Source organism: Canis lupus, chromosome 7, assembly GCF_048164855.1.
Source record: "Canis lupus baileyi chromosome 7, mCanLup2.hap1, whole genome shotgun sequence".
Classification (NCBI taxonomy): domain Eukaryota; kingdom Metazoa; phylum Chordata; class Mammalia; order Carnivora; family Canidae; genus Canis; species Canis lupus.
In genome coordinates, this window is record NC_132844.1 from 58242604 (window position 1) to 58254970 (window position 12367).

General features: G+C 42.1%; 1 protein-coding gene across 1 annotated transcript in view; it reads left to right on the forward strand.

The window, feature by feature from the left end:
* Window positions 1-1338: 1338 nt before the first annotated feature.
* The window catches only part of CLIC5 (chloride intracellular channel 5), a 157221-nt gene continuing 146192 nt past the window's right edge, over window positions 1339-12367 (forward strand). Inside the window, exon 1 of the mRNA XM_072832797.1 lies at window positions 1339-1941. Within this exon, the coding sequence (XP_072688898.1) occupies window positions 1417-1941 (525 nt within the window). The 5' untranslated portion in view covers window positions 1339-1416. The remainder of the gene's footprint in view (window positions 1942-12367) is intronic.

Consider the following 12367-nt stretch of genomic DNA (forward strand, 5'->3'; position numbering starts at 1 on the left):
TGGGGCTCCCCTGAGTTATGCACACCTGATTATGGAACCTATGGTAATGTATCAGGGATTTGGACCCATCAAATCTCATATTTCAACGAAAGGTAAAAGGCTAACATCAATAGCCTTCAATGTCTGTCTCTAGCAGCTTTGCACTCATCTATTCTTTGAGCCATCCCTGAAGCTAGAATGTAGAAATTCTGCTCTCCTTTGCTCCAGAAGATTCCTGGATACAATAGGGGAGTTAAGGGTACAATGGAGTTTTGTTGATAAGATGTTCATTGAATGCTTTGTCCACAGTCACATTGCTTCTTTATTTGTACATGATTTCTAGACATTGAAGTCCCTTTACAATTTATATGGGGTGTCACTTCAAAGAGAACTGTGTGCATGGTGTGATGAAGGCAAATAGGAATTAGCAGAACAGAGTACCAGATTAAAAACAAAGAACTTGTATATTTGTGGCACCCATAGATGACATCAAATAGGCAATCTTATGTATGTAGCTCCTTACTGCTTATCCGAGACGTGAGGCAGTTGCACTAAGGACATCTTGAATAGTTCATTCTGTGCCCATTAGGATTTAGTTTTTCTTCCTTGCCTTTCATATATAGAAGTCTCTTGACCGCAGAGAATGTATCTTCTAACATGTATGATTTGTGCTCTATTTGGTATCCTGTACAAAACAGAATCTTGGAGAAGGTTTGTTGACTGTGATGATCACATGGATTTAAGAGGGAAAATAAAACCCAAAGCCATAAACCTTTGAGTTCTTTATTTTGGGCTCTTTGTACTGATGTGACTATAGACCAGTACTTTTATCTCCCTTTCCTTCTGCCATTTAATCACCAGGTGGTGTTTCCAGATAAGAAATGCAAAGGGAATTTATTACCTAACTGGAGCATATACAACTCATGTATCAGTACTCTCAGAATTATTTTATGTAATAAATTCAGCCTAGTAATAGATGAGCTACCTTTGTGTAGAACTGTTCTCCGCCCAACTGCAGGGACTTCTTGAATGTTGTCAACATTTAGAGACAATTGGAAGAGGGAGCCCTATTAGTGACAAATGGCTAAATATTCAGAATTTCAATGTGTACCAGGAAGATGATTCAACCTCTTGCCAGACCAAAGAATCTCAGAGTGACTGGCAGTGAGGAAAACCCAGAGTCTGCTTGAAACTATCCTTAGGAGTGAAGGAGTTAACTGAGTGTGTAAGCTTTATCTTGTATCCAATGGACTTGTGGTTTGCCGATGAAAGTCTCTGGTAAATGATTGTTAGAGACGTATCATTGGTAGCTGTTGCTAGTTGCTGTGTTTCAAAAGCCTGTTGATTCCTCTGCAAGGGGCTGGAGTATCCTCTATCCCTTTATTCATTTCTGGTTCATTCAGGTCTGCCTGCAAAAGATCTATCAGATTCAGGAACATGAATGATGAAGATAGTAACAACATCTATGACACAGTCCAAAGAATAGGCATCTATGAGCTTCCAGATGATCCAGAAGAAAATGAGGTTCCTTCTTATGACAACATCAATGAATGCCTGACAGAAAACCACGTATATGCCAGCAAACTGGAAACCCATGAGTATGACTCTGTGTCAGTTTACGTTGCTGGGGGCAAGGAGGACAGCTTGCCTTCTTCCCAACCAGAAGCAGCAGACTACCTCCTGCCTGATGAGGTATGTCCTGAGTCCCAGGGTCTTCAACCAGGTGAGCTGCAGGAAGACCACGACATCTCAATGGAAGAATTACATTCAGCAACCCAGGACCAGGAGACTGGCCCAGAGGAGTCCCAAGAGGATGGAGGCATGATGGGGGAAGATCTTCCTTCCCCTGCAAACTTCACCATCCAGGAGGGCAGAGCCTTCGTCGCCAGGAATTCTGCTAATGAGGGTTTGGAAGAAAATCAATCAACTTCCATGGACCCTGAGATAAGCCTGTTTGTGAAGGTAAGGCTATCTCTACATAGGCACACTTGCATGTGTAGATGGCATAACTGGGGTTTTCTTTTGCTCTGAGCATCCAGGGAAAGATGAATGATGTCATCTTAAGACATATTTAAGAGTGAGGTTGGTTAAATAGTCAATGCCAGAGTTCACTCAGGACTGCTCAAAGGTATAAGAATTGGAAAGCACATTTAAATTGTGTGTCAAATCACTGACCTTTATATACCACGGGCAAAGCATGTTTTTAAGAGTTTACTTACAAGTGAGCAGAAAATGCGGTTCAAATCCTTACCTTTGTGACAGTGTGACAGACGTTAAGTACATTTCTGTCTGGTTAAACTTTTTTTGTCAATTTGATTTTCAAAAATGAAACCAAGTCTTGTGAGAGGAAGTCAAATCAGTAGTCGGCCAGGCACTGGGGTTTCCTTCTTAGCATTTCCAAGGTCACAGATACTTCAGATACATGGTTAATAAACGTTACCTCTGTCACTGAGTCTGCCCTTTTGGCACCAATATAACTAAAATATCTGATGAAGTAATATGATCTTGGTTGTAGTAGTAGTAAGATACTAATAGCCAGTGTTAAAGTTTAATGCTTATGGTATATAAACTCAGAACTTTGGTAATCTTGGTTTTATACTGACATCGTGATAAAGACTATTTATTACAATATTATCAAAACATAAAAAAGCATTTCAGGGCTAGACAAATCATCTTTATGAACCAAGAATGCAGAATACTTTTCCCCAACATCCACTCCCTCACAATATTCATATTTACACATTTTTTAGTATGAAGATGGCATATTAGTAAATACTGCTATTCCTTGATAAAAATAAACCTACATAACACTCAGTTCACGCTTATTTCTCTCCTTTGTGGTTTCCAATAACTCCAATAAAATATACTTTATTTGCTAATTTAATATATTGATTTTTTTACTTTGTAATTTTCCCTAGATGTTTTGTGTGTAAATTGTGTCTCCTTTCTTCTATCATGAAGTCTTTAAAAAGCACCTAGCAGAGTGTTTGACTCATACTTAGATACCCGAGCATTTGGTGGGGAAAAGGGGTATGGAAGACAGGGCAGGATTTTATGTCAAGAAATCAGCGATGTGGTGCAGGAGACAGACTTGCACATGGTTAATTTTGGTGAACTCGAGGCTGGAGCTCAGTGCTGTGGGTATTCTGGGAGGGAGTGCTCAAGTGTGCAGGAAGGAATCAGGAGAGGTTCTACTGAGGAGCTCACTGACATTCAAGCAGGTGCATTCAAGCAGCCTTCCACTTCCAAATCCACATCACTGTTATATTAGTTAACAAACAAACAAACAAACAAACAAAATAACCCACAAAATCCCACACCCGGTGAGGACTGGTAGGCGTATCTTTTTCAGGACAGAATCGTCCATGCAACTTTATGCAACAGACAAGGTGGGTCGTCATTATGATCATCGTCATCACTATGGACACATCAAGACATTTGTAAATTTGACAAAGCATTGATTTCACCAGAAATTAGCTTGCCACTGGTGTTGAACAAAACAGAAGTGTGTTTGTGGGGGGGAACAGAAATATTGGCGTCTCCAGCTGGTATTAGCAACAGGAAAAACTGCTTGGTAGTAATGTGCGGTCCTATGTTATTTAAGATCTGTAGTTCCCGAAAGCAAATATTGGAGCTAATTAACTCTTTAGGTTTACATTCTTTTTCCATAATTGTTAACTAATAGACCTCAGCTCCTATGTGTGAACTCTTTAAAAGATACTCAGCAGCACTCAGTAAGAAGAATGGCAGTCATAATCCCTGCTTCCCAATCCTCCACCCATCCCCACTGCCGTTCTTTATTCAGTGTTGAATGGAAATTATACACGAAGGCAGGGAGTACAGGGGCTTCTCTGCTTACTTGGGAGTGGAGAGTCTGAGTGTAACCTGTTCAGGCTCCTTCCTCCTTCCAGCTTTGGGGTGAGGGGATGGCAAAATGCTGGATGCCCCACCTTGGATGGAGCTCGAGTGGGCTTTATGGCTCGCCATCTTTTTAGCAGGGCTTGTTGCCATGGAGTCCTGGGGTTTATTCTTTCCCTGAGCTGTTTCAGTGTAGACCACTTTGGCTGCATCTAAGTCCATACTCACTTGCATGCATTTTCAGCTGTTCTAGGCAAACCAGTGAAAATATCATGCAGGTTTACCTAACATTTTACTGAGGTGCAGCCATTTCAGGGTGTTGGGTGATTACTTAATTAAAAAATATCATTTATTTATTTAATTAAACGGATATTGTGCCAGGCCTTGGTTTACAGCAATGAAGAAAACAAAGTCCTGGCTCCCCTGCACTTTGCATTGTAGTTGAAAAACAACTGATGGACAAATAGGTAACTACTGGTGGTGATAGTGCCTTTAAGAAATATAACATGGCATAATGGGTGTGAGCATGTCCTATTGCTGTCACACTTTGTGGCTTGAAACAACACAAATTTATTCTCTTTTAGTTCTGGGGATCAGAAATCTGAAATAAGTCTTATGGAGCTAACAGTAAGTTGTCAGCAGGGCTGTGTTCTTTCTGGGGGCTCAGGGAACAATGTATTTCTTTCCCTCTTCTAGTTTCTAGAGGCTGTCCTCATTCTTGGCTCATGGCTCACATCATATCACAGTGGCTCTTCCTGCTTTTCTCCTCATCCTGCCTTCTTCTGATCTGATTCCTCTTGCATCTCATAAAAAGACTTGTGATTAGTTTGGGTCCATCTGGATAATACAGAATAATCTCTATTTTAAGATCCTTAACTTAATCACATCTGCAAAGTCCCTATTGTCACAGAAAGCAACACTCATGGGTTCTGGAAATTAGGACATGGACATACTTGGGAGTCATTATTCAGCTTCCCACAGTGGGACAGAGTGACAGTGAGGAGGGAAGTCAAGGAGGCAGGGTGGCCGGAGTGGGGGAGTGAGAGAGGTAAGGTAGCAGCAGGTAAGGCCAGAGAGATGGAGATGGGCACAGAGCATGTGGAAGAGGATCTTTCACTTTCACTCAGAGTGATATGGGGAGTCATCGGAGCTGGCTTTCTTTTTTTTAAGATTTATTTATTTGAGAGGGAGAGAGAGACAGACAGACAGACAGAGATACAGCATTGGGGAAGGAACAGAAGAAGAGGAAGAAAGAGAATCTCAAGAAGACTTCCCACTGAGTGCATAGCCCGAATCAGGGCTTGATCCCATGACCTTAAGACCATGACCTGAGATGAAATCAAGGTCAGTCACTGAACCAACTGAGCCACCCAGGCACCCTGTGGCTGCCCTTTTGATGGCAGACTGTAACAAAGAAAAAATAGAAGCAGAAAGGACAGTTTGGAGGCAGGTGAAAAACTAGGCAAGAGATGATAGTGGATTGGCCAATGGTGACCACAATGGAGGTAGCACAAAGTAGGACTACAATGGCTTTGAAGAGTGACCCCAGAGGTTCTGCTGATGTGACATAAAAAAAGAGAAAAGCCAAGGCTGACTCTAAGGGTTTTGACCAGAGCCACTGAGTGAATGGAGATGTTATTCCCATTTCACCTATGGACCTCTTCTCCAGGACCACATGAGCAAGAAAATGTGCTCGTATCACTCATACACTATCTTTCCTCCCTCTCTCCTCTCTCCCTCCCTCCATCCTTCCTTTCTTCCTTCCTTCCATCCTTCCTACCATCCAGCCATCTATCCATCCATTCAACATTTACAACATACTAACTACATGCCAGGTACTGGATAAGAGATGAACACACCACGTCTTAATGCCAACTGTCCTGTAAGGGAAGACAGAGAAACACAATTCTTAAAGATAATAAAAGGAAATAAATAGTTGCTTCTTGGTCATTTACTGAGATCCAGTGGGGGAAAAAGGTCTCTAGTGAGAGTTGCAGTCCACCTCCCTTAAACTTCCTGGGTTTTCAAAAGCTAAAGTTTTTTGGGGGGCAAATAAAAATTCATCATTGCAGGTGAGAAACTATAAAATCTTATTGAGGAAAAGAGGGAAATTTGGCTGGATTGGGATATTGTTATGTGGCTTAGTTGAGGAGCCAATGAGGACATTGTGGGCATTGGGTTCAGCATAAGCAAAGGCACAGCAAATACCAACATGTGTATGACTCCATCTGTTTGGCTGGAGCAGAGAGGTATGCATAGGTTCAAGCAGATGATGAGATTGAAGGCCTAGGAAAGTAGTTTGCATGGCAAACTGGGGGGCTTGCAGTTTATTTTGAAAGCAACTGAGAGTGAGATCAAGAGTAAAGCAATGTTTACAGTGACGGTTAAGCAAATTAAATAGCATTGTCACTTATTGTGTGGATCAGGACCAAACAGACGTGTAGCAAGCTTCATTTCTTTTTGTTTGTTTTCGTGTTTTGTTTTTGCAAGCTTCATTTCTAAAACGAGTTCAAGCATTTAGATGTAAACCCATTGCGTATAATGATTAGCTATATATTTTTTTGTTAATTTATTCATTCAACTAAGCATCTGGGTATGTCCAATATTTAGATACCTGGCTACGCACACATAAATTTCTGGAAAAAGCTAGTCAGTGTGATGCTGATTTGTATATTATCTATGTGTATATCTAGTTTGGTTATATTTGGTCTGGAGAGTATATAGATTCAGCACAAAGTTTTTATTGATATTGTTTTAGCATAGTTTCCAATAAAAAAAAAATGTGTTTGTGTGATCTGTCGCAGCGATCTGAACTACTTAAAAGTTGTAGCTAGCACTTACATGTCTAGAAATGGCTGGAGCCCTGTAAAGGTCTTCCTATTCTATGATCCCTGGTGTCAATAATAAGGCATGTCAAGTTGGTAACACCGTGAGAAGAGACAAGTCTGAGCCTGTTGCATAGGCCCAATCTTCCATGGGGCAAATGAAGCATATATAAAAAATGGAGCAATGAGCAGGTTTGAACAAAGATTTCTATTCTTATCATAATTTCCTCTTAATTAGGGTGCTGGGAACACAGTCAAATCCCAATTTTATTCAAAATAATTTTCTGGGTGCCATATGAATTAGTTTGCTTTGTGAACCAATGCCATCAGTCAAAGAGGTCACAGAATTCTGGTGCTATGACAAGAAAATTAAAACCCAGCGGGGCCCACAAACTTGCCCATGGCTGCCTGCAAATTAGTAGCAGCCTGGGACTTTGGCCTCTAAATCCAGGGCACTTCCCTTTATATCGGCATTCCTAGCCTCGGATGCTGGATATTCACAGAAGTGCTTCAGGAGGTTCTGGAACATTCTAAAAGTCTATGCAAATTTTTTTGTGGAAGGTAATCTCAACAGGGTTCATGAACCCTCAACATTATTTATCATTGTGATGGATTCCACTTGCCCTACCTAGGTATTCATGTCTTGTACGTCCATGTGGGAGGAAGTAGAATGTGTGATGAGTGACCCAATTAATGCCTTTTCTTTCCAACCAGCTCCTTGCTCTAAGCCTTTTAGTATCTTGAGAAACTATGTGAAGAAACCCTCCTGAAAGAGTAATGAAGGAGCAGTCCCTGATTCATCATGTGGGGACTATGTCACCTCTGAAAATGAAGGCAATGTAGTATATTCTAACATAACTTCCATACTAGGATCCACCTGTTTTCTAGGGGACATTTTTGGACATTTTTCCCTTGCAAGCTTCACGTCAACATAGCCACAACTACCTTAGTGTGCAGTATCACCACTTATACAAACTAAAACTTTTGACTAACGTAGGTTTCCACATCTTCACTTCCCAACGGTCTAGTCAATTTCACCTCCTGAATGTTTTCGTCTCTCCAGCTTGGCTACCACTGGCCACCGTCATTCTGGCCACAGTTATTCAACTGGTCACTCTGTCTCTAGGCTCATCTCCCTCTCAAGAAGCCCCCACATAGTGACCAGAATGGTCCACATAAAGAGCACATCTGCCCATGCCTTTTTCTAGCTCTGCAGTGGCTCCCCACTGTCTCCAGGAAAAAGGCCAGAAGGAAGACAATATGTTATGAAGGTGTTTGTGTTCCGTCAGGCTTGCAGCCAAGACCTACCTCATCAGGTGCTACTCCCCACTCACTCTTTGCCTCAAAAAATGTTGACTTGTATTTTACTGCACCCTTCATACCGTGTAAAGCCTGGGCTTTTGCTCAAGCTGTCCCTTTTAATGCTATCCTTTCTGGAGGTAACCCACTGTCCCAGAAGTCATATTTTGCAGGTGCATCTCCTGGCCCCTCCAGGTAGGGCTGGACTGAGTCTCCTCTGGTGCTGTTCATTGCTCTTACCTCAACATATCAGTTTTCCAGGGTTCTTATAACAAAGTACCTCTACTGCATGGCCTAAACAAAAGAAATTCATTTTTTTAATCAAGGTGTCGAAAGAGTTGGCTTTTTTCAAGGCCTCTCTCCCTGGCTTGTAGATAGTCATTTTCCTCCAGTGTCTTCACATGGTCCTTTCTGTGTGTGTGTCTGTGTCCTGATTTCCTCTTTTTTTTTTTTTTTTTTGATTTCCTCTTTATATAAGGATAACCAGTCATATGGGACCAGACCTTTCCTAATGATCTCATTTTAACTTCATTACCTTGTTAAAGACCCTGTTTCCAAATACAGTCACATTCTGAGATACTAGGGATTAGTATTAATCATACACATTTTGGGAGAACATAATTCAGCCTGTAACACTGAATGTTAGGATAACCTCTTTGTGTCTGCATCTGTCTCTTTAGCTGTGAATCCCTGAAGGAAGATCTGCCTTTTATATATACTCATATACCCAATCCATGGCTACTTAAATGATGGTTGAAGGAAGGAATGGAGGGAGGAAGGAAGGAAGGAAGGAAGGAAGGAAGGAAGGAAGGAAGGAAGGAAATGAGTTACCCCCAGGATGCTCAGGGCAATGCAGCAGGAGGAAGACTGGCCCAGTGGTGCTCCAAGCACCTGTATTAGTTTCATAGAGACTCTGTGACCATAAACCAGGAGGCTTAAAACAATAGGAATTTATTCTTTCACAACACTAGAGGTCAGAAGTCTGCAGTCAAGGTATTGGCAGAGTCCTATTCCTTCTGACAGCTCTAGGGGAGGGTCCTTCCTTGCTTGTTCTAGCCTCTGGTGGCTCTTGGCATCCCATGGCTTGGGCCTGCATCTCTCCAGGCTCTGCTCCATCATCGCATGGACTTCTATCTGGTGTCTGTCTCTGCTTTCTCCTCTAAAGATTTTATTTATTTATTTGAGAGAGAGAGAGAATGCTCAAGAGAGAGCAGGAGCAGGGGAAGTGGCAGAGGGAGAGGGAGAAGCAGGTTCCTCACTGAGTAGGGAGCTAACACTGAGCAGGGAGTTGACAATGACACAGGGCTTGATCTCAGGACCCTGAGACCATGACCTGAGCCGAAGGCAGACACTTAACTGACTAAACTACCCAGGCATCTCTCGCCTCTCTTCTCTTATAAAGACTTGTCAATGGATTTAAGACCCTTCCTAATCCAGGATGATCTCATCTCAGGATCCTTAATTTAATTACAGCCACAATGACCCTTTTTCCAAACAAGGTCACATTTATAGGTTCTGGTTGGACCTATCTTTGGGTAGGGAGGCACTCTAACTCACTACAGCCCCTGCAGGTAGGAATTAGTTGAGTTGAAGCATGGGAACACGGACAGCCACTCCTGGGATCCATATTTGCACCAAATGCAAGGGGTTCTGTGAGAAGTCAGTGGACTGTTTGCACCTTCATCTCATTAGATCCCAGACATGGATGAGAATGCCTGGCACGTTCTTAACATCATTCTGAAGCTGGGCAGAAAGCCAATATTCTGAGTGCTTAATTTGATTTGTTGAGCTCTGAAGGAACATTAGAATCAAGGGACTTGAGGATTCCCGCAGCTGTCAGTGTTAAACAGTACAAGGAGCCCCCTGTGGTAACAATGTCACCATAGCTAATGCAATGTGTCCTTGTTCCTGGGTCTGCCTTTATGCTTCTGCATCCATATAATTGACCAAACACAGTCTGTCAATAGACATAGAAGCCAAACCAAACACATTAACCAGGAGAAAGTGAGTAGTGTCAACACTGGGGGAGAGAACACCAACTGGCCAGGAAGGGGCTGCCAATCAGAATATTGGGGGGAGGGGCACAATGCTGGACTAGTGGATGCTGGATCCTTTTCTGGGCTCCCATTTTCTAAAGAGTAGCTGGCCAGATTGTTAGGTCTTTGAGGAAGGGGCCACATTTTCCTTTATCTCTGCAGCACAGTGTCCTGTGGGCTGCTGGACTTGTCATAGGGATTCCTTAAATGTTGGTCAGAGTAAAGTGAACTCTCAGGTATCTTTCACTCACCAAATGGAGTTAAGATCATTTCTTGGAACAAAATTGCATACTGGACACTTAACTTCTCTGCATTAAGCTCTGCCCCTTGCCAACGTGATCAAGTCCACCCTGGAGCAGGACCCCAGCCCTGACCCAACAGCCTAATGGTCTCTCTGGTCCCAGCACCCTCCACATTGTGCCTCATTCATTATGCTCCAGGAATGCCGAGCTCCCTGCGAATTGGATGCTGTTTTGCCCTAGCTGGCTTTGCCTATACGGACTCCTCTGTCTATAGCATTTCCTCCCCTCTGTCAACTGACCAACTTCCATTCATCTTTCTGGCCTTGAATACCTTGGGAAGCCAATTCTAAACCTCCAGGCTGTTCTGTGTGATACTCCCTTAGTGCTTACCTCCATCTTAGCAGGTGTCACCTAATATTGCAGTCATCCAGGCTGCTCTTCATTGGTCTGAAAGCTCCACAGAGAACGTGCTCTGGGCCGCATCTTACTCACCTGTGTAGGTACACTCACTGTTAGCATGGATCCTGGCCCATAGTTGGGTCTCTTAAATATTTGTCAAATTGACTGAAATTGAACAGGATATGGGGAGAGCAGTTAAGTTATTTTCTGAAGAAAAACCTTATTTGTATTTTTCTGGGAAATGTGCTCAGCGTTAAAGCAAAGGCTCTTATGACGCTGCCTCCATTGATATTTCACTTTGAGGTAGGGGTGGGTGGATGGTGAGTTCTGATGAGAAACCAGCTGATATAGAGGGAAGAACCAAAGGGGAAATTCTTATTTACTGAACGTTTACTTTGAACCATGGTGTGGTTCAAATACCTGATCTCCTGGTATTATTTCTGTAATAAGAATGAGGAGCTAGATTCCCATCTGGATTCTGACATTGACTAGCTGTGCAACATTGGGGAAGTCACATGCACTCTCTGGGCCTTAGATATCTCACCTGTAGAAAGGACGGTTGTATGAGATGAGCCCAAGAAGCCCCACTGGTTCTAACCTGCCATGCCCAGAACTCTGTTCTACCCTACAGTAAAATTGTCTCCAACCCATGGGGACCCTCCATCTGTCACGTCTTGAGTTTATATTTTTGCCATACTTTGAAGTATATATTGAACCTACTCTTAGGCAGTCCTGTGATTTTTAAAATAAGGGAAGGAGGAAATGATGAGTAACAAAGAAAGATGTTCTCACATAGAAACAGGATTTTGACTCAAATCATACTGAATAATATTAGGTTTTGGAACTTTTCTCCCCCTTAAATAGGTTTGTTATTTGCATGATTCAAAATCTGAGGATGGAAAAAATGGAATCTCTCCTCCATCATACCCACTCAGATACCCCATTTCCATTTCTGAAGCAATTCATTCTAAAAATTTCATGTATATACTTCTTGAGATATGCTGTGCACATTCCAGCATATATATGTATGTCCAATATTTGAAATTCTCTCCTTTTTTTCCATTTTATTTAATACTTATGATATTACCATATACCCTATTCCGTACCTTCCTTCCTTGGGGCAAATTTATTGGGGTATAATTTGCATACATCTAGCAACTTTAAGTGTACACTTCAATAAGTTTTGACAAGTGTATATAATTGTGTAGCAACCACCACACTCACCATGTAAAACATTTCCATCATCTCAAAACGTTCCCTCCTGTTCATTTGCCATGAATCTCCTCCCAGCCATCCTCTGACTCCTGGAAACCACTGATCCTCTTTCTATTGCTGTAGTTTTGCTTTTTAAAAAGTATCATATAAGTGCGGCCCGGGTGGCTCAGTGGTTTAGCGAGGCCTTCAGCCCAGGGCGTGATCCTGGAGACCTGTGATTGAATCCCACGTCGGGCTCCCCGCAGGGATCCTGCTTCTCCCTCTGCCTGTGTCTCTGCCTCTCTCTCTCTCTCTCTGTGTGCGTCTCATGAATAAATAAAATAAAACCTTAAAAAAATATATCATATAAATGGAGTTAAACTCTGTATAATCTTTTGTGTGTGGTTTTTTTCACTTAGCATTATGCTTTTGAACTCATCCATGTTTATATATATAGCTCCCTTTTATTACTAAGTAGTATTCCATTGTATGAATACACCACAATTTGTTCATATATTCATCAGTTGATGGACAC